Source organism: Orbicella franksi, chromosome 8 (genome assembly GCF_964199315.1).
Source record: "Orbicella franksi chromosome 8, jaOrbFran1.1, whole genome shotgun sequence".
In the NCBI taxonomy this organism is placed as follows: Eukaryota; Metazoa; Cnidaria; class Anthozoa; order Scleractinia; family Merulinidae; genus Orbicella; species Orbicella franksi.
In genome coordinates this window covers 9,141,926-9,167,911 of record NC_138152.1, presented here as the reverse complement: position 1 = coordinate 9,167,911, position 25,986 = coordinate 9,141,926, and the positions used below count along the sequence as shown (strand labels likewise).

The 25,986-nt window shown below is 38.7% G+C and overlaps 1 protein-coding gene across 1 annotated transcript; it reads left to right on the top strand.

Moving 5' to 3' along the window:
• The first annotated feature begins 4,056 nt into the window (after positions 1-4,056).
• On the top strand, positions 4,057-25,827 carry LOC145494447 (putative ubiquitin carboxyl-terminal hydrolase MINDY-4). The gene is made up of 23 exons (XM_081473920.1): positions 4,057-5,427; positions 7,490-7,545; positions 8,072-8,135; positions 8,370-8,494; positions 9,873-10,389; positions 10,672-10,736; positions 11,102-11,158; positions 11,561-11,594; positions 12,189-12,261; positions 12,547-12,608; positions 12,902-13,018; positions 13,515-13,600; positions 13,708-13,809; positions 14,547-14,610; positions 14,929-14,994; positions 16,163-16,233; positions 16,756-16,819; positions 17,815-17,901; positions 21,398-21,472; positions 22,077-22,180; positions 23,539-23,615; positions 24,322-24,394; positions 24,749-25,827. The coding sequence occupies exons 1-23, from the start codon at positions 5,368-5,370 to the stop codon at positions 24,795-24,797; spliced, it is 2,148 nt and encodes a 715-aa protein (XP_081330046.1). The 5' UTR covers positions 4,057-5,367; the 3' UTR covers positions 24,798-25,827.
• The last annotated feature ends 159 nt before the right edge of the window (positions 25,828-25,986 follow it).

Here is a 25,986-nt window from a genome sequence, read left to right as displayed (position 1 = left end):
CGGGCCTTAGTTAAATATAACTAGTAAACAAATAAAAGCTCCATTTTACATTATATTTAATTAGGTAGCTTAAAACTATCACGCGAACTCGATCATTGGGCCGCGCAAAAGAATTCATTTCCATAGTCCCGGCCAATGACTGACTTTCGGAAGAACTTGAAAAACGGGCTACCACCGAAATCTGATGAAAACGTCGCCCAGAAGTTAAGCATATCAAATGAACGTCGAGAAATGAGAAAAGGAAAAAGTTTTAAAGTTTTTGTCATTAGAATGATTTCACAAACCCCGATTCTTATATGCTAATTGAAATCCTTAAATGCTAATGTGCGAGAACAATACAGCCAGCACGTTCTAAAGTACACCTTTCTAATTTCCAGATGGTTTCTCGCAAACACAAACAACAATGCTTCCAATGTTTTAATATCTGTTTATCGAGCAGAATCGCCCTCGATCTCATTTCAATCTAGGTCTCGCTTGAAACTTGAACCGATTTAGAAAGCTTAGCTATGCGCACCGAGCAAAACAGGTTCAAACAGAAACTATATTTTAGTGGTCAAAATGCGTTGAACAAACCTTATATTAAACAGTTCAATTAAATAGCTGAGAACTGCCCGACTAGAATAAATATTGAGCAAAAACATGGCTTTTTTCTTCCTCATTTCCTGGCCTTATCTAAATAGGTGTTCACTTTTGTGAGCAAGTCGTTCACATTGTTCATGGTGTCCATGGCTTTCTGACACATTTTTTGATGGGAAATTAAAGTTGTGCTTCTCTTGCGCGATCAGTCTTTCGCTTCTTCTCCTCGTACCTACCATTCTCTTCTACCGAACTATTCAATGATGAAGCGACCAATTCATTGTCAAGTTTTCTTTTAACAGCTTCCGCTCTTCGCTGACATGGAGTTATCAGCGTGGAATACTTTTACTGAAGCTTTCACCTTTATCCTGGTTGTTTTCAGAACGCACCGACTCTTCTTCGATTTCTGCGTCCCATGGGCGCCATAAATTTGACATTTTGAGAAAAGCCCTGCTTGGGACTTCCTAAAAGGATGACTGCCAGCGCAAAATGATGCTTTTTTTAAAAAAAATTTTGCACACGTGCAAAATATGCAAATTCGTGGAATCATTGTTGTAAATAAAAATGGAGGTACAGGAGATCCAAGCGGTAGTGTTTAATATTTTGGCATTTTTGTTGTTTTTAATATCAGCACTATCACTGTATGAATACTCAACTAGTGATGGACAATGAAGGACATATCCGCTTTGTTGTTCAGGCCGTGGATTCCTAGGGCCGGGAGCACGTAGGATGCGGTTTCCTTTCGACTGATGGAACCTATTGGTCCAGGGCGTACCTTGGATCTACCACCCAATGCAAAGCTTCTGGCTGATAAGGCGTATCCAGATGGTGGGTCACTACTGACACCCGTAAGAACTAACGGGATGCCTTTATTAAATCACAGGGACAGAAGGCGAGCGCAAAGGTTCAACAAGCTTCTGTCTAAGAGGAGGGTAAAATTAGAACACGTTTATAATGAAATGAAAGCTTACAAAGCGAGAGGCCAGATTTGGCGGCACCCACGCTGGCTCACGTCTGTGTGCATGAAGTTAGTTGCCCTTTTATCTGAAAGAAGGGTGGGACTCTTCCAAACAGTCTAGAAGATACGGCGAAACGTAACTTCAACAGTTCTCCACAAATGTCCACAAATGCGCACACGTTCTATTTACGTACTGAACTGTCCATAGACGCTCAGTAATTTTGAATGCCAAAACGAAATTAGTTCTTGTTTAGGCACGTTTTAGCGTGTGCACGTAATCATCCCAGTTATTTCTTCTTGTCATCGAACAACAGACATATTGCATTTGTTGAAGCTAAGCTTTATGAACGTTTCCAAGCGGCATCTGGAATGAGAACACAAATTGCTTGTAAATCTGTTCAATGAAAAAGAGTTTAAAAACATCGTGTTTATTTGTCTGTTGTAGGCGCGCGTGCGGAAGTTTTAACTTTTTGTACACACTCATTAGCATTGGAGGATTCTAATTAGCATATAAGAATCGGGGTTTGTGAAATCACTCTATTATCTATGTATATTATAATTATTTTTAAGAAAATGTCAAACGTTTCAATCGTGCCTCATTTTGTGGGAAGAACACGAGGAAATGCGTAAGGTATTCAAGTTCACTATTCAAGTTCGTAAGCACCTGAAATAACAGGAAAAATAAAACAAGGTTTAATCGGTTGTTTAGTTCGTTTTGGTACTGAAGAGCTGAAGAAGCAGCTATTTTTACGAGAAATTCAGATTTAAAATTATTCCTCGGGCGAGGAAAGCTATTACGTCCAAACATACTAAGTATAGTTCGAAAAACGCCCAAAAACTCACTACGGCGCGACAGAGGGAATCTGTCCACTAAATACAGTTATGTTGCTTATTATATCACTGAGAAAATTACTTCGTTGTGATTGGCTGAGAGCAGGCTAATTTATCGTTAATTTGCAAATTAACGCGCGCGCTTTCCGGCGTCGTTTTCCCAGTCGTGTAATAATTGAGAAATCGTATAAAAGCTCGAGTAATAAAGCAATTAACTACTGATATTGGAAAATTCACTCAAATTGCACTCGCCTAGGCTCGTGCAAAAAAAAAAACCCTATAGAAATTTGTGATCAAAAGAGATTTGCTAAAGCAAAAGCATGCAAAGATTACTGAAAGATTTTATACTCGACGTTTCAGAGCCATCATGACGCCAATAGAAATTAAGAGAAATTAGCATAAGAAAGCGAATATTTAAGTCGAGCTAAATGGTCCTAGATCTGAAAATTAACATACTGGCTGAACAAACACTTAAGAGAAAGACTGAGTCAGTTTGCACGTTCACCTCTACTGAAGGCCTTCGAGAAAACAACGTTGGACAACAAATCACGCAAACAGTTTTGCAGGATTTGCATGCTATAGAAAACAGGAAATTGAGGTCTTATACGTAAAACGTCACGGAAGGGAGAGGCATTACTTAGGCGAGCTACGGATCACAGTTTTTGGTGCCAATACTGTGCTCTGCGTGTCTTCAGGTCGGGCTTCCGTCCGTCTACAAGCCCGTGGGGGTACTCCGTAATATAAGCTATATAGGTATGATCGCGTTAATATGTCCAAGGGGTATGATGTTTGAGCGATTTATAACTTTAGGTGCACGTGGGGCATTTAATTAGTCTCTGGATCGAGGCCACTCTGATTGGGAACACTTTTTTGATTGCCCTCATCATATCTCACTCCACCCATGAAAAAGGAAAATGGCTACCGGAGAAGTGTCAGCCTTAAAAAAAAATGCGAAACCCATCCAAGGGATGGTTGGGGGATCAATAATCGCTTTATATGGTGAAAATCTGGCTGATTTAAAGTTAAGCTTCACCACAGTAATCTAACAGTAATCTTAAAACCCTTGAGATTTGCTAAACATCTTGATGCACTATCAAGACAGTACTTAACGATGGACGGTAAAGGAGAAAACTATTCCTCCCAAAATTCAGTTTTTGTTCGTTTGATTGCGAGAAGAGGGTTTGCGCTGGGATTCGGTAAAAGTGAAAAAAGGAACTAATCTCTTGTAATAATAACAATAACAATGACAATAACAACGACAATAATAATAACAATAACAATAACAATAACACTAACAATAACAGTAATAGTAACAGTAACAGTAACAGTAACAGTAACAGTAACAGTAACAGTAACAGTAACAGTAACGGTAACAATAACATCGACAACGACAACGACAACGACAACAATAACAATAACAATAACAATAACAGTAACAGTAGCAATAACAACAACAACAACGATAACAATAACAATAACAGTAACAGTAACAATGACAATAACAATAACTACAACAATAACAATAACAGTAACAGTAACAGTAACAATAATAATAATAATAATAACAATAATAATAATAATAATTTTATTAACGTGTCGAATTGTTTTAGCTGAGGGATAACCCTCTACTAATAGAGGATACCTACATAAAAAGAAATTACAAAACCTAAGAATGATTTAAGATTAGTCTAGAAATTCAGCAAAGTTTGTCACCTTACATATTTTGGGTCTTGTCCTTTTATAAATCAGTGAGATAAGTTGATTCGAAGCAGCACATGGTTGTTGTTGATGATAGTCACCATGGGCTGTAAACTGCAGGTATAAAACTCAGGCTCCACTTCACTTGCACAATGTACGTAACTTTCAGCAACGCTGTTATCGCACTTCTTACCTTTCCGACCCCCTTTGAGTATTTTTTGTAGAATATAAACGACTGTAGAGGAGTTTTTGAGCAAAATATTTCAGATGCAAATTTCTAAAGTCACATGTTTCATTCAACTCAAAATACGTACACCGCGTCAGGAATTTTCCCGCCTTTTATTGGATCATGAAATGTCCATGGCATCGAGTCGATTTTTAATTAATTTACTTGCAATTTTTTCAAAATTGGGGCAATATTGGTCAAGTTTTTTTCTCTTCTTTTTTCTCTTTTCAAACTCATGGTTGGTGCCGCAGGTGAGGTATGTGAAGTAAACTTGGAAAAAAAGAACAAGAAAATTAAGAACTACTGGAACTACATGTGTTCTGGGGCCCGTTTCCCGAAGGTCCCGAAAAGTATTCGCACCCGGAAAGCGGTAGCAAAATCTCAAACCTTATGATTACAGAGCTGTTTTATTCACATATTCTTAATATGAACAGAGGTTCTCTTCACACAAGAAGTTTCAGGCGTATATACTTCTCCGTTTTTAGATACAGATGAACTAAAAATGGCTTTACAGGCCCGAAAAGTTTCCGGGGCTTTTCGAGAAAAGGGCCCCAGGCCCGGATCCCCGCACCGAATGTTTCCCGCCAAAAGTCATTCACAGTATCCCCAGGGCTTTTATCGCGTTAAATCCGCTCAGAGCAGAAGACTGGAACGAAATTCAACAAAATGGCGGCCGTCTCTATGTTTATAGTGGAAGACGATTTTAAAAAACTCGCAAAATAACTCACCCTGTCGCACTCTGTCGTCAGTGTTTAACAGACGGTTTTAACGCTAGTCGAGGGATAAAGAGAAAAACCTGAGTGGATAAGATCAATAAAGTCCTCGGGAGTGGATTTTCAGTGGTTGGTTTACAAGGGGTTTCAAGACAAAAACAGAATTTTGGTGTGTGTATTTGCTTGTACTGTATTGCTATGGTGATTCAATATAGGTTTAAATGCTCCATGTCTGCGAATTGATGACTGGAGATCAAGGCATCCGAAATATAAAGCCCAAACATTAGTTTCTGAAGCTTCACTTGCCAGGAGAAAACACTTCTCTGTTACATGTAGCTGTTTGAATCGTCGACTTCAGCGACAACATGGCCGATTCTGTCATTTCGCTGACGGCTTCTCTTGTAAGGGAATACCTCAGCAGAAAGGTAGGTTTGAAGCTTTATTGTCGAATAAAGAATAAAACGATCTGCGTTTACCGTGTAAGCCATTTTCTTACTCAGCCATATCTTGATCATCTTTGATATTCTATTCAATTGAGAAGCCAGGTGAAATGAGTAAATACAAGCTTACCCTTAATTAACTAAAGGCCAAGGTTGTTTGCTTCTACGGCAAAATGTACTGCTTAACTACGTAACATGTATTAAATATGCAAGGACATAAAATCATTATTGGTGATGTCGTATATCTAGGATAATCTTGGTGCCTATTTTTTGGATGGAATTTGGCTAAGCTAGTTGCCTTTAATTAAAAAATTTATGAGGATGCAAATGGTTCGTTTTCCAAATCGCTTAGTAGCCTGCTAGCAGAGCTGCCTCGATCTTTCCTAGATCGTCTTTTGCAACTTATCTTGGAAAGATCGAAGCAGCTCTGCTTGCAGAGTAAAATTGCCTTTGCTGTATAATGTGACAAAAATGATCTTAGATTTGTAGGTTATAATCTGGCTTTTTTGGTAAGACCATTATGACAGTGTGACACCATTTAAGGCTATTAACCTGCAATATGCTAGTTTATTGTAAACAAGGAAGCTCTATCTTGAAATCAGAATATAGAGGCTTGGGATGAGCAGCAAAAAGCAGCCCAGGGAGAAGCAGTGAGGCCGAAGGGTGAAGGTGCTTCTTCCTGACCTCTTTCTAGATCTCTTTTCACATTCCTCTATGTTTTACAACTTCACAATGGCTATCAGGTATATATACAAACAAAATTAACCAGTGCTTGGCCACAAAAGACACCACAGTGACTGCACTGCAGCTATGTAACAGACTATTTGTCAAGGGCTTTGTCAACAGGAGCCAAAGTATTATGTCTTTTTTTGTTATCATCAGTTCTTGCTTGCACTTACATGTAGAATTTCAGTTTCCAAAATGTTTCTTGGAATTGCCATTATCTTATGCTTCTAGCTTTGCCTTTTGGTCAAACTGCTAAAACCCAAACCTTAGTAAATGGACAACCAGTCCAGCTGTAAAATGTAGATTTAATTAAGAAATAAAATGATGATGAAAACTGATACTATTGTTGTTGCTTATTACAAATTACACCAAGTGAGCTGCTGATCTTAGTAATGACAAAGATCCCTCAGCATAATTTCTCAAGTTATCTACATGTCCCTATCAAGATATACCTGTATCAGGGCTGTCATTAAGTTTTTAGTCACCTGCAGTGTTATTTCCCACCCCTATAGATCGTTTTCACTGTCACGCAACAAAAAAATAAATTGAAAACCATCCAGTGGAAAAAGCTATGAAATTATGATGTTATAGAAGATAACTAAATAAGACACTTCTCCAAATTTTAGTCATGTGCGTTTCCCCAAACTTCAGATATTCATCGAAATGTTTCGCAGATATTTACAGAGCCCAGTATGAAAACGCCATGTTGGTGTACCTCCGTGGTACACCAATATGGCGGCCGGAAAATAGTGTAAACATCTGGAACTTACTTTGGCTGTCTAGGTGACTGATTATCAGTACTGATCAAACAAGTATTTACATAAGCACTTTTCATAATGCTCTAACTTCTAAAAAGGCTCAAAGTCATGAGATAAGTATATATTTTTCGACAAACTCGATTGTAAGCCTTGTGTTACACACCTCCATAATGCTGAAATTCAAAATGCTCTGGATTCCAAATGAAGCGCGCTATTGAGCTGTAAAATTGTAAACAGATATAAATACACCGCCTCTTATGCCTGACGAGGATAAAAACTTTGGTGGCTCTTTAGTTTTGGATTTTAAAAAGTGATGACGTCATGTGAAAACGATCTATAGCAAATGTGTTACTTTATGGGTGAATTCTATTGATAACAGGCAATTTCACCTGTAGGATCAAGGGAAAATCAAGCATACTCAGCTGTAACAGGTGCTACGGGTTACGGCCCATATTGACAGCTCTTTGTATGTCTGCAGCCTCTCTAAGCTGACAAGATTTGGTTGGAATAATGGTTACCTAACAGTAGATTCTTGGCTAAAACCTGTCTTTTTGTATTATCAGGGGTTAAAGGGCACACTTCAGACCCTTGATAAAGAGATGCCACGAAGTGAGGATAGGTATGTACATGCAGTTTGTATTTTGTACTTTTTATTTCTGAGCCTCTGGGAGACTGAAATACAACTGTGTTTTGATTTAAAAATTAACATAGTTTTATCATGTTCTGTTTCTTTCCTTCCTCCTCCCTCCCCCCTCAAATGCATTCAGATTATAGCAACTTGAATGTTGATTGTGTCAGGCTTCTAGCCTAGAAGTAAAGACAACAAATACACTCTGACAGATGAAGTTACAGTGGAACCCCATTAATCCACTCACCAATGGGCCACAAAATCTGGCTGTGTTAACAGGGTGGGCTTATTAACAGGTTTCTTAAATAAGAAAATGACTGACTGAGGTTTTGTTTGGGCCAAAATAAAGTGGCTGAAATAACGAGATGGTTATAAAAAAACAACCTGGCTATATTCAAACACTATTCAGCATGCGACGTATTATGTAAGACTGTGCATCAATATTGCCATTGACATTCTAAGACTGACTGTAAAAGATTCTTTTGTAATAAACAATATTTAACTCATTTTTTGTTAGCATAAGCAACCGTGCACAGCTTGCCAAAGAAATGCACATTGAGAAACTTATGAAGAAGAATAAGGTATGGAAATTCCTTTTTTAAATTAATTGACTTCACTCTGATGGTGGCTTCCACAAGGGTTGTCAAATTAAGCTCAGTGACCAACAAAATATCCAATACTACATCAACTCACTTTCTTCTTACAGTTGTTTACTTTTTTAAATGAGTATTTACTTACACGTGTATCAAATTGCAAAGTATTTGTTTCCTATTTATATTCAAGATCATTAACAACATTTTTTTCTTCTTGTGTAGGAGCTACCTGAACCATTTCGCACAATGTTGGAAGTCATGGTTAAGTTCATGAAAGAGCAGGGTGACCTTAGAACTCTGTCATCTTCTGGAACAGACCGAACAAATAAAAAACCTAATTCATCAAGGTATCAGGTCATGTATAATAATAAGTATTTGAAAGTGTGTAAACACACTTTCAAATGAGCCTTTAAAGAAGCTCAGTCACTGTTTGCACATATTGAGAAGTTTAGCCTCAATTTTTCAAATTTGTTGTTTGTAATCCGTGTCAATCTTCTCCATCCTTAGCCATCCTTGTTCCTTAAGTTTATGGTTTATCATTATCTCTTTAGTGTTTTTCTATCTTATTAAACTGTTATTTTCAGGTTTCCTACCATTTAAAGGTAATTTTTTATGTGGCCAGAATAACTCAAAATACCATGACTGAGCTCCTTTAACACAATTAATTGTCATAAAGTTTTGAGGTACATATAGATGGCATAATGGCCAGTTCCCTCTTTGAGATTTCCCCGCAGAGAATAACGGTGGTTGTATTCATCATTTTCGACTGGATATTTGTTTTGATGAATACAATGATTCCCTGGAGGTGTTTCTCATAGCGAGAATTGCCATTGTTGGAGCAGACCTGTAGCTGATTTCACCATCTTTTTAAAGAATGAGACCAGTAGTAAGTAGTCAGAGTAACTTACAAATACTGTGAGGTAGATGGTGATTTTTGCCAGCTACCTTTGACAACCCTGCTTTTAACCTTAAATTAATTCCCCAAAAAGTTATCTAGTACAGGGCTTGAAAAAAGTGCAGTCCAGTCGTCTCAGGGACAAGTAGGTTTTCCTGCTGGGCAATGTAACTTTTCATTCTCATTTGCCTGTTGGGCATTTAAGTCTCCAAAATTTGAGAACTGCTTGTCCAAAGGGCAAGCTGGAATACATTTAAGTATTTTTTTTAGCCCTGTAGTATGTTATTAAAGTCTTGAATTCCCATTTTGCATTACAAACAGAATCCACTATACATATGATGGTCGTATACACTGTATGCTGCATTTACATTTATGTGTAGCTTTAATCCATTTGAACAGTTATGGCCCACTAGGTTTTCATCAATAGTCTTGAAACCATATAGCCACCTGTAAGGCAATATAGCTATAAATAGTGACATGTCGGATTTGTTTGAATGGGTAACACACAAGGGTTTCATCAACAGATGTTAAAGATAGAACCACCTGGTTCCATAGGAAAGTACCCCTTAAGACTGTAGCTATGTGTTCATTGATGGTTATAGTCTAACATTTCAATCACTGAAGCTCAAAACGTATCCTGTTGATTGATGTAAAGGGATGGGCCAGCTGGGACAAAAAGCCAGGCGCATGGCACAAAACAATGCTAGTTGGAGCGCAAGAGTTGAAAAGCCTAATGCACTTCCTGGCATGAAGAGAACTAACTGATTGATGTAAAAGAGCTACATGTAACAGTAGATTGCTAAAATCAGTTTTACCTCTTAAAATTTTAGAGAAACCAAAAAGGATACAAGAAGCAGAACTGCTGCACAGCCAACAAACAATGATCTCATTAATGAGCTTGACAAACAGGAAGAAAAGGATGATAGAAAGGATTATGATGATCTTTTGAAGCGGCTTGAAAAACCTGCACGGAATGTTCCAACGACTAAACCAAGTTCACTTAGTAATGACTTAAGAACAAAAGTCAGTGCAAGTGAAGGAAGTAAACGTGTACCAATTGCAAAAGACTCTGGTGATTTTGTAGAATCATCAACTACAGCAGCACCTGCATCATCAAGTGATTCAATGGCAAAACTTAAGAGTAAAAGAAGACTTAATAATACTATTGGTGGGCCAGTTATTAGCTCTGGGCTTGCTGGTAAAAGAGACCCTAGGTCCCGGCATAGTACTGGAAGGTTAAGCAGCAGCTTAGGAGCTAAAAGCATTGGAAGTTTGTTTGGGAATGAAGATCAGAGCAAGGAATTGGGTGTTGCACAAACTCAAAAGTTGGATACACAAGATGATGATGTAAGTATATAAAGCTGTATATATATTTAGAAAATAGCCATATAGAAAATAGAAAATAACTGTATATATATTAATTTTTAGAAAATAGTCCAAAGAAAATATGCATGCCAATTGGTTAAAAATCATGTGTCTACTGTATATAACTTGATGGAAACACAGGCCCATTGGGCAAGTGAGAATAAAAAGTTACTTGCTCAGTGGAAAAATCTACTTGTCCTGGACAACAAAATGACACATTTTTTGAACCGTGACTGTTAACATGGTACTTTTGATTTTTGTTAGGTTGACACACTTCATAATGTATATGACGTTCCTCTTGATCAAATTGGGAAAGATCGGCTCCAACTGTAAGTAAATGGCCCCTTTTCCATTCTTACTCTGTTCCTTCCTTCTTTCTTCCCTTTTTCTCTCCCTTCCTCCCTGTTTCTTTCTGCCCCTCCCTTTCTCTACCCGATTCCTCTGTCTGTTTTTCTGTCCGTCTGTATGCTGTCATTCCTTCCTTCCTTCCTTCCGTCCATCCTGCTTTTTTCGTTTGTTTTTTCCTTGCTTCCTTCATTCTCAGTTCTCTTACTTTCCTTCCATGTTTACTTCTTTCTAGAAAGTTCTTTTCGTTTGTATGGATATGTGGACGTTCACTGTAAAGTTCTAATTTTACAATTAGGTATTCTGAACCATTTTACTGTTAAAACTATTATGATATCATTATTTTCAGAGCAGAGGTTTCTCCCAAACAGTCTAGGAAAAGCGCATCTCACAAAAGTTCAACAAGGTTCAATGAACATTTTTCATGAAGTTTTTTATAGTTACAATATTTCACACCAACCTTTTTTGAAATTATTATTAAGTTTTAAAAGCTTCAGCTACACTCTGTATGTTTTTTGGAGGTCCTTGAGACATTTCTTATCTGCTGTTGTTACATTATTTTGCTAAGATTTTGGAAGACTTTCTGCTATTTTAGTACTTTCTGAGTCTTTCTTGATGAAGATTCTTCATGGATAATCTTTTCTGTTTAAGAGTAGGCAAATAAATTTAATGCTGAAATTAATTGTACTGATAGTAATTAATATTAGTTGATTATTGAACTTTAATAATTTATAGTGATGTCACTGAGAGTAGTTTGTAAATTCCCTGTTTTATTTTTTATAATAATAATTTTTTTTTTTTTTTACAGAAACCAACCTGTCTCCAATTCCAGGTCTCAAAAGGTAATTATTAATGTGTAAAAATGTACAATGCAGTGTAATACAACACTGGATAAACACTACATCAGATTGACAAAGCACAATCCTTTGAGAATAGCTGTTATTGCAGTTGTCAGTGGCTTGACACACAATGGAGGCGAAAAGGTCAATTCTGCATTGTATTGACCCTTTCGCCTCGTTTATTTGCCTTTTAAAACAAAAGAATATTTGACCGCAGACTCAACTGCAATAACAGCTATTGAGTTGAATTTTCCTTGCTATCATTTGGGAGGTAGTGGAACCCATTTTTGGGTTCAGAGCAGTTAGGTATCAAGATCCAAGAGGTACAAATGTTAACAAAACAAACCACGCTATCCAGTGGATAGTGATTTATCTGGTGGATTGTGTTATCCACCTATTGAACAACCCAGGTCAGATCTTTAGGTGTAATGCTTCTCAGTGACATGCTGGAGGGTTAGGGGTGAAATATTTTCAGCAGTTATGTTGCCTGCGCCCCACTGGAAAAAGGAAAAATAATTAATTTTATTTCAAATGATGTCAGTTAGTACATGTTTCCATGGTCTCATTTTTATAGTTCTTTTTATTATATATTTCCAGTCTAGAAGTAGTGATCTAGTGTTTGAAGACGTTGACGAGGACTTTGATCAAGAACTTGGACAGCTGTCATTAGGTACACTGAGTAGATTTTGTGAATGTTGTACTGAACCCTTGGCTTTACAGTTTCAAAGGGTTTTTTTTTTTATTAGGAAAGACAGATATCTTCTGGGAGGAGTTTCCTGGTATATCATATTCAACTTTGAGCTAACTATTATAGTTACTGTATTAAACATGATAAGACATTAGTGTTGATTCATAATGTTACTTGTAAGTAGGTTTACTCAACTGAATATATTTCAGACAGTAAATTTAATGTGTGTAAGGAACATTGTCTAACAATGATGCAACTTATTTTAAGGTCCAAAGAAAATTGCCTCAGCTGATGTTCAGAGTAAACCCATATCTCTTGAAGTTGCAATGGTAAGATATCGTGATAATGTGTATGTATATGGAGGGTAGGGGTAGGAGTTCGGGAGCCTGGAAGTTGAAGGGGTGGGAACTCTATAGAAGGTGGGAGAAGAGAGGTTAGTTAGTGGAATTCCAAGATTATTGTTGCTGAGAAAAAGAGATACAATTTTTAATGCAATTGTAAGAGAAACATGGGGGAAGTCCTTAAGGGGAAGTTTAGAACCCTTCTTCCCCAAGACAGCCACTTTCAGAAATATCACAGCTGCATATTAAACTAGAACTTTCTGTCTTTTATTAACTACCAGGGCTTAAAAAACCTCATCTTTGGAACTGCTACAACAAGCTTTACACCTGAATGGAGGAATCAAAGTTTTTCATTCTGTGATCTGTATCGATTGGAATATGGAATTGTACAACTTAAGGTGAATTAGTGCTTTGGAAGTTAATGAGTAATTTAATGTACATTGTATTTGCTAATTCTACACGAAGAAATGGTAACCAAATGGTGGGTGCAATGGTCATCTGGCCTAACCATTACACTCTCTGGTGGAAAGGCTTTGGTTAATGGCAAGGGCACTGTGAGTAAAAGCACAAGGGAACACTGCTAATCTCTGTTAATGGATCAGACAAACTTCAGCTAATCTAAGTTTGGTTTGATGGTATTACTATTGTGGAAGGGCGGTCGCCGACTGGCTAGTGTGCTGGACTTTAGACTGATAGGTCAGGGCTTGAGCCCTGGTCAGGGTTATTGTGTTGTGTTCTTGGGCAAGACATTTTTCTGTCACAGTTGTATGGACCACTGGCCTGATGCAGACTTAACCATTTTACTACAGTATTGTATGTGGCAGTTACGTGTTATAATTTGTATTGAAATGCAAAGTATGCACAATCTTGACACATACAGTCTCTTTTTTACAGGGTGGACCTTGTGGTGTGCTCGCAGCTGTTCAAGGATTTATCATCAAACACTTGCTGTTTGGAGGCAAAAAAGGCGATACAAAAAAGTAAGCACTTGTTCTCTCTTAAGTCCTTACACAATTTAAGTCTTTCCTAAGTGCAAGCCTTTGTTTGCAGAATAATTCAGCACTGATGTTGTTTTGGTTTTCTTTAGGAAGCTCCAGCCATCTTCACGAGAAAGAACAAAAGCTCTGATCTCTGCTATCAGTGAAATATTGTGGAGGGCTGGGGATAGTAAAGAAGCTACAGTGGCTTTGTAAGTTTATGTACTGTCTATTTCTCTGCACACTGTCGTACGAACAGGTCTGTAATGCTTAATAATTTATCACTCTGCACGCAATGCAGACCTAGATCCTAGATAATTCTGACGGTGGTGGTAAAAGCCTTGTTTTGGCAGATCTTTGTTGAAACGTTTACAAAGAGAGGTGATTCATACTTACGAATGAAGTAGTTGATCTTTAAATGGTATATTGACCAGACTTCAAATCAAAAGCATTACTTGATTTCTTGGGTTGTGCACGTGTTCTTGGACAAGGCACTGTACTCTCATATTCGTAGGACCTATTTCCACTCAGGTTTATAAGGGCAATCTAACAAAGAAAGTGTTGGTAGATACCAGGGTAAGCTGCAGTGGACTAGCATCCCATCCAGGGGGAGACTGGGGACCAGTCCTAGTCACCTGATGCTACATTAAAGTAGTTAGAATTAGCCCTTGCCTCTTGGGGACTCAAGCCTAATTTTTTTTTCCCTTTCATTTTTTGTAGTCCGTCTCAATCTTAAACCTTCCTTGTTTCCTTTTGTTAGAGCAGTTTTCCATCAAGTGTCGCAAAACCAAAACCAAACCAGTTACTTGCCAATTAGACTACTCAGCCAATCTCAAACCGTTGTAAAACCAAAACCAAAGCAATTGCCTGATTACTTTCGATACTCAATTGAAAACCGCTGTATATTGTGACCATCTAATCAATGTCTATTTGTTTTTTCTTTTTGCAGGCCCACAGGTGGTTCTAACTTTTTTGGTGCTGGAAGATACAAACCCGATCAGTTAACTGAGGCGGTAGGCAATAAAATAATTGTTCAACATCAGCTGATCAACCAAATGATTAGTTGTAAAGTGCATTGAATTATATCTCTACCAATCATTAGTATGATTTTAAGGCTGAGTGGTAAGGGCATGCAGTATTTTCTTTCAAATTGTCGCGCAACGCTGTTCCATCGCAAGTTCGAACGTTTTACTACGCGTGTCACCATGTAACAAGTTGTGGCATTCAAGTTAGAATTTTGATTGAAGTATTTGAATAACAACGATTTGACTACACTAGTAATTTCCAGTGTAGTTTTGCTCTAGTGTAGTCTTATTTTGTTTTTGTTCCAGCTTGTTTTGTACACTTTCAAGTCGTCAGAAAGTCTTCACAGTTTTCTTTCTCAAAATATATCTCAGGTACGTTCATCTTGTAGGGTTGACATTATGTCATTTTAACCCTAGCTTGTAAACAGAAACGGTCTTCCATCTCAGTGTTGCGTTGGCAAACTAGGTGTTGCCGCCGATACAATACCTGAAAATCTGTGTGCGTTAGCATGATAGCTAGTTGCTTCGAGCGTGGTTTATAATCATTTCAAGCAGTTTTCAATTGATGTTCGTAAGACTAAAACATTCACAAAGGGCACACTGACAATCCAGTGAACAAATCAAAACTCAAAGCAAATACATGCAGCCAGCGCGAGGCGCGAGAAAATGTGTGCGAGCGAGTGGTTTCGGGATTAGTTTTACTTTTGATTGGATGACAAAGTGGCGCGAGTTTTTCAGTGAAGATCTAGTCACAAAAGCCAAAGCAAATGCAAATTACTTTCAACATAGATTGCTGGCAGTTTGTTTTACGCTCGAAATCAGGCAGGGATCATGAGGCGAGATATTTCTGGCTAGAAGGGATTGGGACGATCCTGAGAGATAAGACAAGCTGCCAACAGTCTCCTTTCGACGGCACTGAAGTGAAAACCGCGCTATTTGCCGGTAAAAGATGTGTAGACTACGTAATATTCGGTACCTGAGTGATGAGTGTGTCGCCAACAGGATACGATTTCTTAACTGTTTAATTTGAAATTGGATGTACATTATTGAATGTAGCCTGAGAAAGGGTAAATAAAGTCAAACATATCATTCGCACTGAGCTAAAACCAAGAATCTAAAACCAATTCACTACGCCCCGCCCAATAGACAACAACAGACCAAACAGTCCAGTGTTAGAAATTACAGTGTTATAGTGAAGAGTAAAAACAAAAATGATAGGAGTGCTGACTACCCGAAATAACCTAAGAGTTAAAAATTCCAGGAAGCCAGTAAAAGAAACGATATTTTGCATGTTTAGGTCAGGGACACAAAACAAACAAACATAAACACCCTAAAAATAGAAAGAAACAAAGTTAAGCTCACTAACAGTAGACTAAAGTTCTAACATTGCAAAACAGTACTTATTTTTATCCAGGAAGAGCGATGTACGGACCGTTTACCTAGGGATTTTGTAGTCAACTAGATTTAAACTTGTCTCTTTGCCATGCTCTTTTCCTCGTGCATGTATAAAGTGCCTTTTATCGTTTGTTTTATCTTCCAGTTTGAATCTGATAAAAGCAGTGGGTGTATATTGCTCCTGTATTCCGTGATATTGTCAAGGTCAATTCAAACGTAAGTACAACAACCACATCATCAACTGAGTAGGCTTAGTTCTTGCCGTCGACTTGTCATGTTCTTCCTAAGCGTACGACAATTTGTCAGTAACCAGTTTGACTTGACAGTGTGCAAAGAAAGTCCGGGTTCTCCGGTTTTCCTCCCTCCACAAAAACCAACATCTCAAAATTACAATTCAACCAGGATAGGGAACTCGCATGAAAACCAGCTGAGGCTGATATGCTTCCTGTCTATTATATTTCGTTATTTGCTCGAAGGGAAATCCCGAAGGTTTGTTTTCCGTGCACCCTGCTTGACGCTATGAAAATGAATCGAACACACCCGCTCAGTCGAGCTCAGGTTGTCGAAACGTCAATTACCTACAACCTCAGGTGTCCCAAGCTCATATCCATGAAGATCGTGATACTAATGTTGTTGTTGTTGATAGAAGCACTTTACTGCAATCAGTCCATCTGCTTTAAACGATAAAGAAAGAACAGTCAGATAGCACTGACGCAATGTGATGGTGTTTTCTTGCAGGGTGATATCAGACATGGACGAGCCGACTAACACGCTGATGGGAGCCCATGGCTACTGCACGCAGGTAAGCTTTTCATTTCCTTGAAAGTTCCACTGATGGAAGTCCCTTTCACTTTGTACCCCTTGAATGCGTTGTATTGTCGCCTCTCCCCATGTCCTGAATCAATTCAACAACTTGTTTTATAAATATAAGTCGATAACGCTAATCAACGGATTAATTCAATACTATCTAATGGAAAAGTGATAACAAAACCAAATACATGTACCATTTTATTGATTTTCTACAATCGTGGACAAAAGTCCTTGGGACACTTATGTAATGTAACAGATTATCTGTGTTTTAGAACTGAAGTATGAAGAAAACGCTGCTATATCCTTTATAAACGGGTTGCTGTCCCCTCTCCCCACCCAACACAATGTTGACAATCAGTTGAAATTGCACGTACTAGTTTTCAACATTGTATGGGGGGTGGGGGCCGAGGTTAGGCAGGTGAAGTTGTATTTGCGCCTGGCGTGTACGCAAAAGCGCCAAAAGTGCAAATTTGTCCTAAGACTTTTGTCCATGATTGTAGGACGAAGAATTAATGTGAAGCTTGATTAATTCTATTTACGTTAAAAACAACAACAACAACAACAACAGCAAGCTTTATTTTCCCCATTTGGTCTACATATAGCAAGATATTTGTGTATAACTACCTGAAATAACTACAGAGTTAAAGAAGGCAGGCAGCCAGTTTAACAAATATATTAATACAAATTTAGGTCTGTACTATCCTACGCATACACAAGCACATAACACATAACGACAGAGAACACACAGTGAGCACTAAATAAATGCTATACTTGAATGGTAATACTGTGGAGAATCAATTTATACTAGAATACTAGTACTATATCTCAAGAATCAAGTAGTTTTGTCCTAAAGAGACCGGCTTGGAGTGCGATTATGATTTTATCAGATCCTAAAAGCCGTTCTTGGTCAAAGTTAATCGGCCTACTCTTGGAAACATTTTCCAACCTTTCAATCTTACCTGATTTTACATGTTATTTTTTTCTTAGGAAATGGTCAATTTAGTTATTACTGGAAAGGCGGTCTCCAATACGTTTGACAACACAATGGAAATTGATACAGGAGGAGCGAAAAAGGTATTACTTATAATCACACTGTTTTTCTTTTATAGCTATTGTAAATGGAGCTTCGTAAAACCAAAACCAAAGTTATCACTCTGGCCAATCACAAAGGACATAGACAATCCAGTGAACCAATCAAAACTCACAGCAAATATATGTGGCCGACGCGAAAGCGCGGGACAACGTACAAGTAAGTCGTGATGGATTTTGGTCTTGGTGCGATTTTTTTTGAGCCAATCGCATAGCGTATTGAAACAAAACCAAAGAAAACGCGTTTTACTTCCGGCTGGAAATGGAAAACTGCTCTAACATCTTTGCTGTATCCTACAGTTTACAGTCGTATATGACAGAGAGTTTAACCATGACGTTTACGGCAGATTGTCGGCAAACGGCAAAGATTACCTCTGATTTCATCGCGCAGAATGCCGCGACATATCCGGGACTTAAATGTAGAGTGCGCGCAAAATTTAATTATTAATTAGGCTGCCGATGGTTAAACAACAAAGAAAATGACCAGAAAATGGCCGACTACGCATACTTGTTTAGAGTTTACGTGCTTCATACTTGTGTTTCGTAGTGGTTATCATAGAGCTTTTGTAGATGAGACATTGATGGAATAAAGGAGACATTTTTTGAAATCTTACGAAAAGTGGATTTAGTCGTTTTCTTTTCCTGAATTTGGTCCATTTGAGGGAAAATATTATATGAGGAAATATTTGGAGGAAGAATTTTACTCCTTCAAAGTGCCCTTCTTAACGGTTATCATACGGCTTTGAATGTATGTTGTTAAAGCTAGCTTTATGCCAAGTTTTAACGGAAAATAATGTTTCGAAGTGGTCGTTCTGCCAAATTTCGAACACTCGTAACGATCTTTCAGCCTTCGTTCGCCTCGGAGACTAGAAGAACAATAGAGCGAAACTCTTTTGAATTTCCCGGCAGAATATTAATATATGCCAACCTCCGCCTCCACAAACAATAGGACACACGCCGACGCTATAAGGCATTGAAATTGAGAGGTGATAAAATGTATCACTTAACCATCGTATTTAAAGTAACGCTTTGCGCGAGTTGCAATAAACGAATTTTCAGCATGTCATCTGTGCAAGAAATGCAGCGCGTTGATCGGGAGCTCTTTTTAGAGCTCATTGAATCCCCGGTCAACCCCGCTTTCTTGCACATGTCAGGCAAAAATGATCTCAGAGAGATAAAAGAGTTAAAGGAAGCGAAGCAGAGTACTTCATCCTCAGCCGGTCTCAAAGAGATCATTTTTTATTTTCGTTGAAAAAAAGATCTCAGAGTGTTCGGAACGTCGTTTTAACATCACTTTACATTGAATTTCATCAACATAAGAAGTGTTCGGACGGCTCCCATGTGTTTTCAGTTAGAGGATAATTCTTCCACTGAATAAAATACTCTGCCTTGCCCCCTTAATTTCGTTGAGAGACTATGCGCTCAACTTCATAAATACCCATAACAACGGGCTTTTGCTTGGGTCGGTACTTATAACTGAGGCGACGATCATAAGCGTCATCAAATAGTGATGCGTAAAAGCCGAGCTGCTGTCTCGTACGCTTTGACATGTTACTCCAAAGAGGATCTAATAACTGAATACTCGAACCTGGGCCTTTTAAATGTTTTGATCAATTAAAACGGTTCCAATTTTGAATAATTATCTCACACATGCAGTGGACAACAATGCTCACTCAGGCGTAAGACACGCTGCGTGCCTTTGCTTTTTTGTTCGGCTCTGGATTTCAAACAGAAATGTCATTTATTTTCCCCTTCATCTTTCGAATAGATAAAGACCTGTGTTGTCTTTTAAGTCCTCGATCAACGACAGACTACGTAAACCGATCGAGTAAAAGACTACGTCTGATGAACTGCTTTGACCGGTCGAGAAAAAGAGGACAACGATAAAGTAGAAGAAAGTTTTATGCGCACCGTTCTTTCCATTTGGCAACGCTTTGGAAGAAGAATTTTTTGTGGTAGAACTTTTAGCTCCCGCACTCAAACCATTTCGAGTGTGACATGTCAACAAAAAAAGTGAGAATGTCGCTGCACACGACTTTGTTGACAAAAGTCTTTGTGAAGAGCGCAGGCCGCCTTTAAATTAGAGCGCTTTTGTTAGCTTATTACACCTTGGGATTTACTTCACACATCAGACCGTTTGATTGACAGCCGCCGATTCATTGACGAGAGCAGTCGGAATTCCGACAGCTAATATTCGTAATTATTATTCCGCGCATTGAAAAACTGAGCACTGCAAGTATATGTCGCGAAAGACAATAGAATTCTGCGCGATGTTTTATTCTTTTCTTGTAATCCTTAGATAAATCACACAAAAATAGAAAAATGTCTTCAACTATTCACTGCAAATACAGATATGTTCACTCTACTGTACAGACAGCTGAAGACAGACGGCACAAAAGTTTCATTTTTGCCGTTTGCCGTTATGTCATGCTTAATCTCTCTAATAGCTCTTCATGCATTGCGCAAGGGTTTGATGGTCTCATGGTCTATTGGGTTGTTGTGCGCTGAACTCTGGATTGACTGGTCTGGGTTCGAGGCCCAGCCGGCCTCGTTGTTGAGCAAGAGACTTTACACTCACAGTACCTTTGTCAAACTGCTAGCACAACCTGAAATGAATGCTGGGGCTAACCTCTGTTAGGTACTGGTAACTCTCTTTCGCTATATACAGCTTCACAGCATCCCTTCTCTCAGACTAGGCATTGTCTTCGATGCTAAAAACCAAGAATATTATTATTTTCTTTTACATAAACATGTCGAAAGCTTGATCAGTTTTATTATCGCACACTATTTACAGAAAAACAGCTTAACGTAAGATGGTTTGCAATGATATAGGAAAAATAAATACAGATAGAAATTAACTACAAGAAACAATATTTAATTGTGTACAGTGACCAAAGTAGCCAATGAGCTTTCGAGTTGGTCACTGTCATGTAGATATAAGTTGGCGTAGGCCGCATGCTAAGTTAATTTAAACATTAAAGACGATATTATTATCATAAAAGAAGAAAGATATACATAAATCCAAGAGCTAAAATGAAGGAAAAAAACAATGTCCTGAATATTGTACAGTAGTATCTTACATAGCTAATAGTTAAACTATGGTCAGTTTTGAGTGGTCAATAAGAATCTTTTATACCGCTTTTTGAAGAGCATGTATGGAAAACGTTTAAGTTCTGGTGGGACAGATTCCCAGATTCTTATTGTGGAGAATTGAAATGTAGATACACCATAATTAGTGCGTACTGATGGCTTAAAGAAGTTTTGATTTGCTCCATACCTGGTATTATATGAATGAGTCTCTGATGCAGGTGTGAGAATATTCAACAGTACAGCTGGGGTGTTACTTTTATCATTCTTAAGTTTATGTGTAAAAAGTGATACTTTTAGTCTGTGAAATGTGATAGACATTTTATTTCTAGAAGAATGATATAGACTGCGTTTTGCTTCAGCAGAATCTCAATTTGTGTACATTTTTCCTCAGAATGTCTTTAAAGGACTAGACAAACAAAGTGACGTTGGGCTTCTGTCGTTATTTGAGCACTACAAATCTTGCGAGGTTAGCACTGTTAATCTAATGGGTTGTTACGTCATTTTGTTGTGGCGGCGCGGTGGCCTCATGGTTAGTGCACTCGTCTCCGGATCGAGCCCTGACCGGGGACATTGTGTTGTGTTCTTGGGCAGGAAACTTTACTCTCACAGTGCCTCTCTCAGCCCAGGTGTATAAATGGTTACCGGCGAATTTAATGTTGGGGGTAATCCTGCGATGGACTAGCATCTCATCCAAGGGAGAGTAGAAATGTTCCTAGTCGCTTCATGCCACTGAAACCGCAGCCTGCGAACAGGCTCCCGGTGAGCCCGAACGCTCCGCCCCGATGGCTTCGCTCTCCGAATTCTTCTGTTTCGCGCTTGCCAAAATTTTTTCCCCTCCTCGCCGGGAGCCTGTTCGCAGGCTACTGAAACCGGAGAAAAGCCCCGGCCTGGTGTGCCACTTGGCTCATGGGCAGACTTTACCTTTTAAGTCATTTTGTTACACGGGAAGATTTGATTTTCTTTTATTTTGTGATAAAACAGAAACTCGCAATGGATAGGATAGGTGATACCTAACGGAGAGGGTTGTTCTTGGTTTGATCAGCTTTTCTTTAATTTTTCTTCTTGGTCAGGTTGGCGTTAACTTCAAGACACCCAAGTATCCTATCTGGGTCATCTGTAGTGAAAGCCACTTCAGCGTGTTGTTTTCTGTGGACAGAAATCTCTTGGATGATTGGTGAGTTGCTCAACATATTGTGCTTTTTGGTAACCTTACTATCTTAACAAGGGAATAGTAATCGCCTGCAGTTTTGAGCCACCTTAAGGTGGCTCCATAGGGTAATCATTTCTGGCGTTGCGCGCGCGAGTGTTATGTTTTGAATGCTGTTTTGCATTCGCTTTCACACCTAGTCCTCTCGAACTTATTACATGTAATAAGCAATGATTAAATAGTGTTTTGCTATCACCTCTGTTAAAATTTTGGGATTTAGTCATAAAATTATAAATGCCAAAACAAATGTGTTTTTTACTGTTTTTATGGCTTTATTTGTGATTTTCATGAATTTCCTTCGGTGAAATCTTCCAAAATTGTTACATCACATCGCTTCCAGCGGGATACGAATTTTAAACACGAAAAAAGTAGGGTTTGTAAAGGCAGTTTCTTCGATATTTTCAAATTTGTCTTTTACCGCTGCAAAAAACCTGGTCTTATAGATTTCCCTGAAAAACAAGCTCCGACTAAAGTAGAATATTTACTATCAATCTGCCAAATTTTACGGAATTTCACCGAAGGAAAAACGAGAAAATTCACTGTCAGTTTTGCTTTTTGTGCTCATGTTGACGTAACAAAATATCGAAAAACACTGACGTTTTCCTTTAAGCGCGCGATTACTTCCTCAGCGCTCGTGCGATCGTAAAAGTCTAGAGAGCCACCTTAATGCTAATCCAGTGGTATTAAATTGCGTCAGTTTGTCGATCTGTGTGCTTTGTTGTCTCTACTCGCGGCGTGTAAAATCTATGTCATAAAGCAAATGAAGAAGCCTAGGCCGTTTATTACACTGTGATAAAACACTCGAGAAATGTAGAAAACACTCGCCTCCAGTTCGTGTTTTCTACATTTCCTTCTTGTTCATAGATAGCCGTCGCGTTTTATCAAAGTGTAATTTACGGCTTAGGCTTCTTTCTTTGTTAAGTAAACCGCTCTTATGAGCTCCAGCTGAGTAGTGGCTAAGTAGTGAAGTTGAAGTAATGACTAATTAACAAATAAAGAAGTCTAAGCCGTGTATTACACTATGATAAAACACGACGGCCTTTGAGAACACGACGGAAATGTAGAAAACACGAGCCGCAGGCGAGTGTTTCTACATTTCTCGAGTGTCCTCAAATGTCCGGAGTGTTTTAATTATCACAGTGTAATTCACGGCTTAGACTTCTTCATTTGCTTTATGATATAGAGTTAATGTGGTGAAAAACAATAAAACATCCTTTTTTCTATGTTTTATACTCTGATAAAACATGGGTTTTTGACCAATCAGAGCGCGCGCAGGGTCCTATCTATATTATAATGCATTTTTCTTTGGTTCTTGCCTCTTTTAGGAAGCTTGAGAAGAAGTTTGATCTTTATTATTATGATGGTTTGGCTCGGCAAGATGAGGAGATAAGATTAACAGTAGGTGAGGAATTACAACGTTGCCGTTAATTACAATTTATTGTCGAAATCGTGCCGCTAAAACCCAGTTTGCATGCGACGCTCTTCATACCTGTACAGGTTTGACGGTATTAGAATTAGAAAACGAGTAAAGAAAAACGTTTCCAAACGCCGCCCGGGCGCTATGTCCACAGAGCCTGGGAGAGAGTAGACGGTGATTGGTTTTACCAATGATGGAATGTATTGTTCCTCTCTTGTACTTTATGGTTTATTATTATCTCTGTAGTGCTTTTCTACCTCCGTAAACTATTATTTTCAGGTTCTCATCAGTTTAAAGGTACTTTTGTTCTGGGTCAAAATAACTCAAAATACCGTAAGTGATCTCCTTAAGGGAGGTTAGGTGTTGGCTTACGTGAGGTACCTGGAAGCCCGGCCTAGAAAGGCTTAACTGTGGTGTATTGAATGGTTCACATGACGTCACGGCAGCTATATTGGTGTCTTAGAGCAATCAAGCGACGGCCATGTTGGTGTACCAAACCAACCCTGTGGGAGTTGAACTCTTTTCTAATGTAAACACTTTCTTTTTTTTCAATAAATTTGCATGGCTCTTGGCCACGTGAGTGAAAACGCCCTCTACGCTGTGTTCACTGTCACGGCCGTCTTTGACATTGTTATCGTAGTATTTAAATAACTTTTTTTACGTTACAAATACATCTCTTTTTTTTAACCAGATACAACGAGAGAGTGTCCGGATTACAAAGACACCGACCTTGTTCCTCCATTGGAACATTGCATAAGAACAAGGTTTGTATTGTGAGAAATCTCCTTCACAGACGCTCTACTGGCTGGTCACGCAAAATTTCCTAATGAACGATTGTGTCACGAGAGAAAATAACGCATGCGCGCAAGCTCTCTTAGGGGTAGGGGCTGAGGAACTTGTTCCCAGGTTATGAGATACTCAACGAGTTTTCGATTGACCAATCATAAAACGAGCATATCAGCTTGACGTCATCAGCATTGACATGTTAGCAACATCGCTGCCTAAAACCACGGGTTCAATTTCTTTTTGGCTTTGTAGTTAATTTAGTTTTGTCTATCAAAAAGTACCCACTGAACTCTGGTGTAATATCGTTGTTTGACGAGACTCTTTCTCCGCAGATGGAAAAACGCTGTCATAGACTGGAATGGTACGGATCCAATCTTGTGATATTCATTTGAACGGAATGGAATCGGTCCCAAAGTTCTTCTCAGAATGGAAACGTTAGAGAATTTCCCTGTATGCAAAAGCTGCATCAAAACCGTTCGCATTCAAGCAAATCCAGTCCGCTCTTTCAGTGGAGTATCAAATCTGTTCAGAAACTGAGAACAGCGCGTGATCTGAATGAACTTTTAACTCGACAAGGTTGTGCATTTGAAAATGGTATTGCTATTAATATTTGCAAATAAACAAAAACCGTTGTGTAACGTAAGCTGTTTCCCCTGTTGCGTCGCAGACAGGTTTTTGAACTGATCTAAGGTGCCACGACGTCTACAGTTAACTCTTTCTTCACGCACAACCGCTTTCCGAACGAGGTACATTAATGCTAGACAATCTTCTCAAAATAAGTTTCCCGGCGGTATAGCTCCTTGATTTAACTGAGTTTTACCACTGCATTTGGCGCCTCTTGACCCAAACTCCGAGGTACTCTCTCTTCGCCCCAGGGAACGGGAAAGACAGGATCCTAGAAATGGGGTTGCTCCTGACCCTGTGTTCCCTGCCCACCTTTTGATATCTTTGAGATATCTAAAGTTTTCCTTTGGTTTTTGTTTCTTCCCATCCTTTCAATACTAGAGGAACCAACATTTCAGTTCAATCTGTTTTGTGAGGGCCACACCTTTGTTAGTCCTAAGACTGATAAATGTCAACCTCGTTAGACGAAGTCGATTTATTTACTTCAACCATGAAAAGCGTCGTTGGAATTAACAGCAGGGCTTTATAATTGGAAAAATATTTTAATTCCTTTCGAAAGAGGTGGAATTAAATATTAGCCCCTGGAAGTTGGGAGGCGGGACTTACTATGAAAGGTTTGCGCTGGCAAGATTTTAGCGGGGCTCGTTTGCATTATCGGACTTTTACGGTTCCCCGTACCGTTTGGCCCATACCGTCTATTGTGGGTGGAGGGGGAGTTAAATTTTCCAGTATGGCGACTTCTGACAACTTGAAGAAACTGGGTTTCGTGAAGGGGATTGTGTAGTAGTAGAAATAAAACTCTCTTTATAAACGTATCTATTCCTTGAAATGTAATTAATACAGTTAAAACACGTTGATCATGGTTCAGTTCAGCCGAGTCCCAAGTATTGACCGGCCAGTGTTCTAGACCCTGGAGAGCCAGGGGTCAATTGTACACCGTGACGTT